The 2,500-nt window shown below is 54.4% G+C and overlaps 1 protein-coding gene across 3 annotated transcripts in view; it reads left to right on the top strand.

Annotated features, from left to right (window-relative positions):
* The window catches only part of fcho2 (FCH and mu domain containing endocytic adaptor 2), a 43,876-nt gene that overhangs the window by 13,742 nt on the left and 27,634 nt on the right, over positions 1 to 2,500 (top strand). For all 3 annotated transcript variants that reach the window (XM_084442095.1, XM_084442096.1, XM_084442094.1), the window contains exon 7: positions 954 to 1,052. In XM_084442095.1, coding sequence (XP_084298221.1) covers positions 954 to 1,052 — 99 coding nt within the window. The remainder of the gene's footprint in view (positions 1 to 953; positions 1,053 to 2,500) is intronic.

Genomic DNA, 2,500 nt, shown 5'->3' with positions numbered 1-2,500 from the left:
TCTTTGAAGAGCTCATTCTCTCTTCTGTCAGTCAAGAGACGGTAGACGCTAGATCCTCAGGGAGAAAGTCCTGTAGCGCACGCGCCGACTACACAGCTACCATGGAAACCAAACAACGGTGTAGCTGTATTGAAGTCTGAGCGGAAACAGTCAAATTTGGAGCGTTATGTTAGAATGAAACAGGTCGTGACTCGTGAGTAAATCTGATTGTCAGAAATCGGGAGAAATGTGGGAGAAATATGACCCCGGGAGAAAACCGGGAGAGGGCGCTGAAAATCGTGAGTCTCCCGCGAAAATCGGGAGGGTTGGCAAGTATGTCTCGGAGGCGGCACGCGTCCGCACCTTCCTGAAACGCACTCGCGGGCGCCCGCGTCCACCACCGTTTGGCGCGGCGTGTTTGCAGTCGGCGGTTATTTACAGGCGTCCTGGTGGGTTCACCCCGGCTCACCAGGGCCCAGATGGGAGTTAAACACCCCGCGCTCATCCGCAGGCCCCCGTCGGGCCACTCCTCGCCCGGGGATGAGTCTCGCCGCACGGCTCCCACGGACAGCCCACCCCGGATAATTGCCGTCTTGTGTTTGGTGGGGTGGGGGGTGCTGGTGTGACTTGTAGTCCTCCCGGACCACCCAGCTAGCGGCGACGCGCACAGGAAGTGTCGAGGGCGCGGAGGGAGGAAGCGCTCTCCCACGTTTTGCGCCGCGTCACCGAGGCGTCCGTCCGTGCGAGCGTGTGTGTGTCTGTCCTCTATCCTCTTCCTGTGACACTTGGCTCGTCCAGCGTTGCTGGAACGTGTCCGGCTGCTGTCCCCCCACGCTGCGTTGCCAAATCCGCTGATGAAATACAGCGGATTTGGTTGGACTTGGATCCGTCGCTTTTCAACCCCCCCCCCAATAAAACGGATGATTTATTGCTCACTTACCCGGACATGTTTTATCTCTCTCGCTCTGTTACAGAAATTCCAGGACATTGAAGAGAGCCACATTGTTCACATGAAGGAGATCATCCAGTTGTACTCCAAGTCCGTCGACGAGACGCATGCGCAGATAGGAGAGGTAAGGCACGCAGGCCAGCGCACAGTCTCACACACACACGCGCACAGGTACACACAAACACACACACACAAACAAACGCACATTCCTGCGGGGGTGGTGGTGGGCGGGGTGGGGGGGTGTCTGGTTGCCCCGACGCTGTTCTCGTTTGGTTCACTTTGTGTCAGATCAATTAGTGTAGCGTTTGATCTCGCTAATCGTTTAGCTGAGAACCAGGAAGCGTTCCGTTCCGCCGTTTATACCATCCAATTAAAAACGGACCCAAACTCCCCCTCGGCCAATCGAAAACACCCTCTGCGAGCAACCGGAAGCCTGCTCACCACAGTCTCTGAGCATAGCATGGGAATAAGACAAGAGTGTGGCCAGTCTGTACCATCCTGCTCAATCCGGCTCATAGGTTAGACGGGACTTATAATAACCATCAAGTCTCCCAAAACTACTGAACGTGCTTAAAGTAGTGAAGTGCTCATTTTTACATAAAATGCTTATTTTGACGCCAAGATCACGCCAAAACTCACACTAACACTAACTCAGGATACCTCAGCTGAGAAGCCCTGTTGCTGCTGCAGTTCCCGCCAGTGGCCACAGGGGGGGCCAGAGCCTCACTCTGCGTGCCCGGGCCCCAGCCTTGCTTGTGGACAGGAGCAGAGAAGACGGGCAGGCAGACAGCGTAGCACCGTACAGAGCTGAGCCTCGCCTGCCTGCCTGCCTGTCGCTGCCTGGGTTTAATTAAAGCTGTGCCCCAAGGTGGGTGAGTGCTCTTTCAAACAGCTGGAAAATTACGCGCAGCCGAAGTAATTGTGATTCCGTGATGAATACTCTTTAGACCGGGCCATGTGAGCAAGAGAGCGCTGTTAACAAGTTGGAGAGAGGGACGGAGAGAGGGAGGGAGGGAGAGGGTGAGAGAGAGAGGGAGGGAGGGAGGGAGGCGTGGGATCAGAGCTACAGTAGGGATACTGTGCCACTCTCTAAACGTGCGAGATACTGCTTCATAGCAGACACGCACACACACCCAGACATGCAAATACACACACACACACACACACACAAATACAGTTAACCGTGGCTCGCTAGATAAAGAAATAATACATACACACTGACTGTCAATACGCACACACACACACACACACACACATGGATACACTTTGAGAGAGAGAAAGACTGCTATCTCTACTGTCCAATCTTAGACACACACATTAATCATTCATACGGTCCACTCAAAGATACACTTAGTTGGCACACAACACACACACGCACACACACACGCACACACAACACACTCGCATACATCACTTCAACCAGCCAATCGCACGGTCCAGAAGCACGCACACACAGGCGATGTTAGCAGCACGCAGACTGCAGGCTGCCTGGCACTAAGTGTTGTTCTGTGTTAACGTGGGGCTGGTTGACTGCTGTGTGGGGCGGTGGCATGGCGTCCTCCATGTCTCTGC

Source organism: Borostomias antarcticus (assembly GCF_949987555.1).
Source record: "Borostomias antarcticus genome assembly, chromosome: 8".
Lineage (NCBI taxonomy): Eukaryota > Metazoa > Chordata > Actinopteri > Stomiiformes > Stomiidae > Borostomias > Borostomias antarcticus.
The sequence above is the reverse complement of the archived record's forward strand: the minus strand, read 5'-3'. Positions and strand labels throughout refer to the sequence as shown.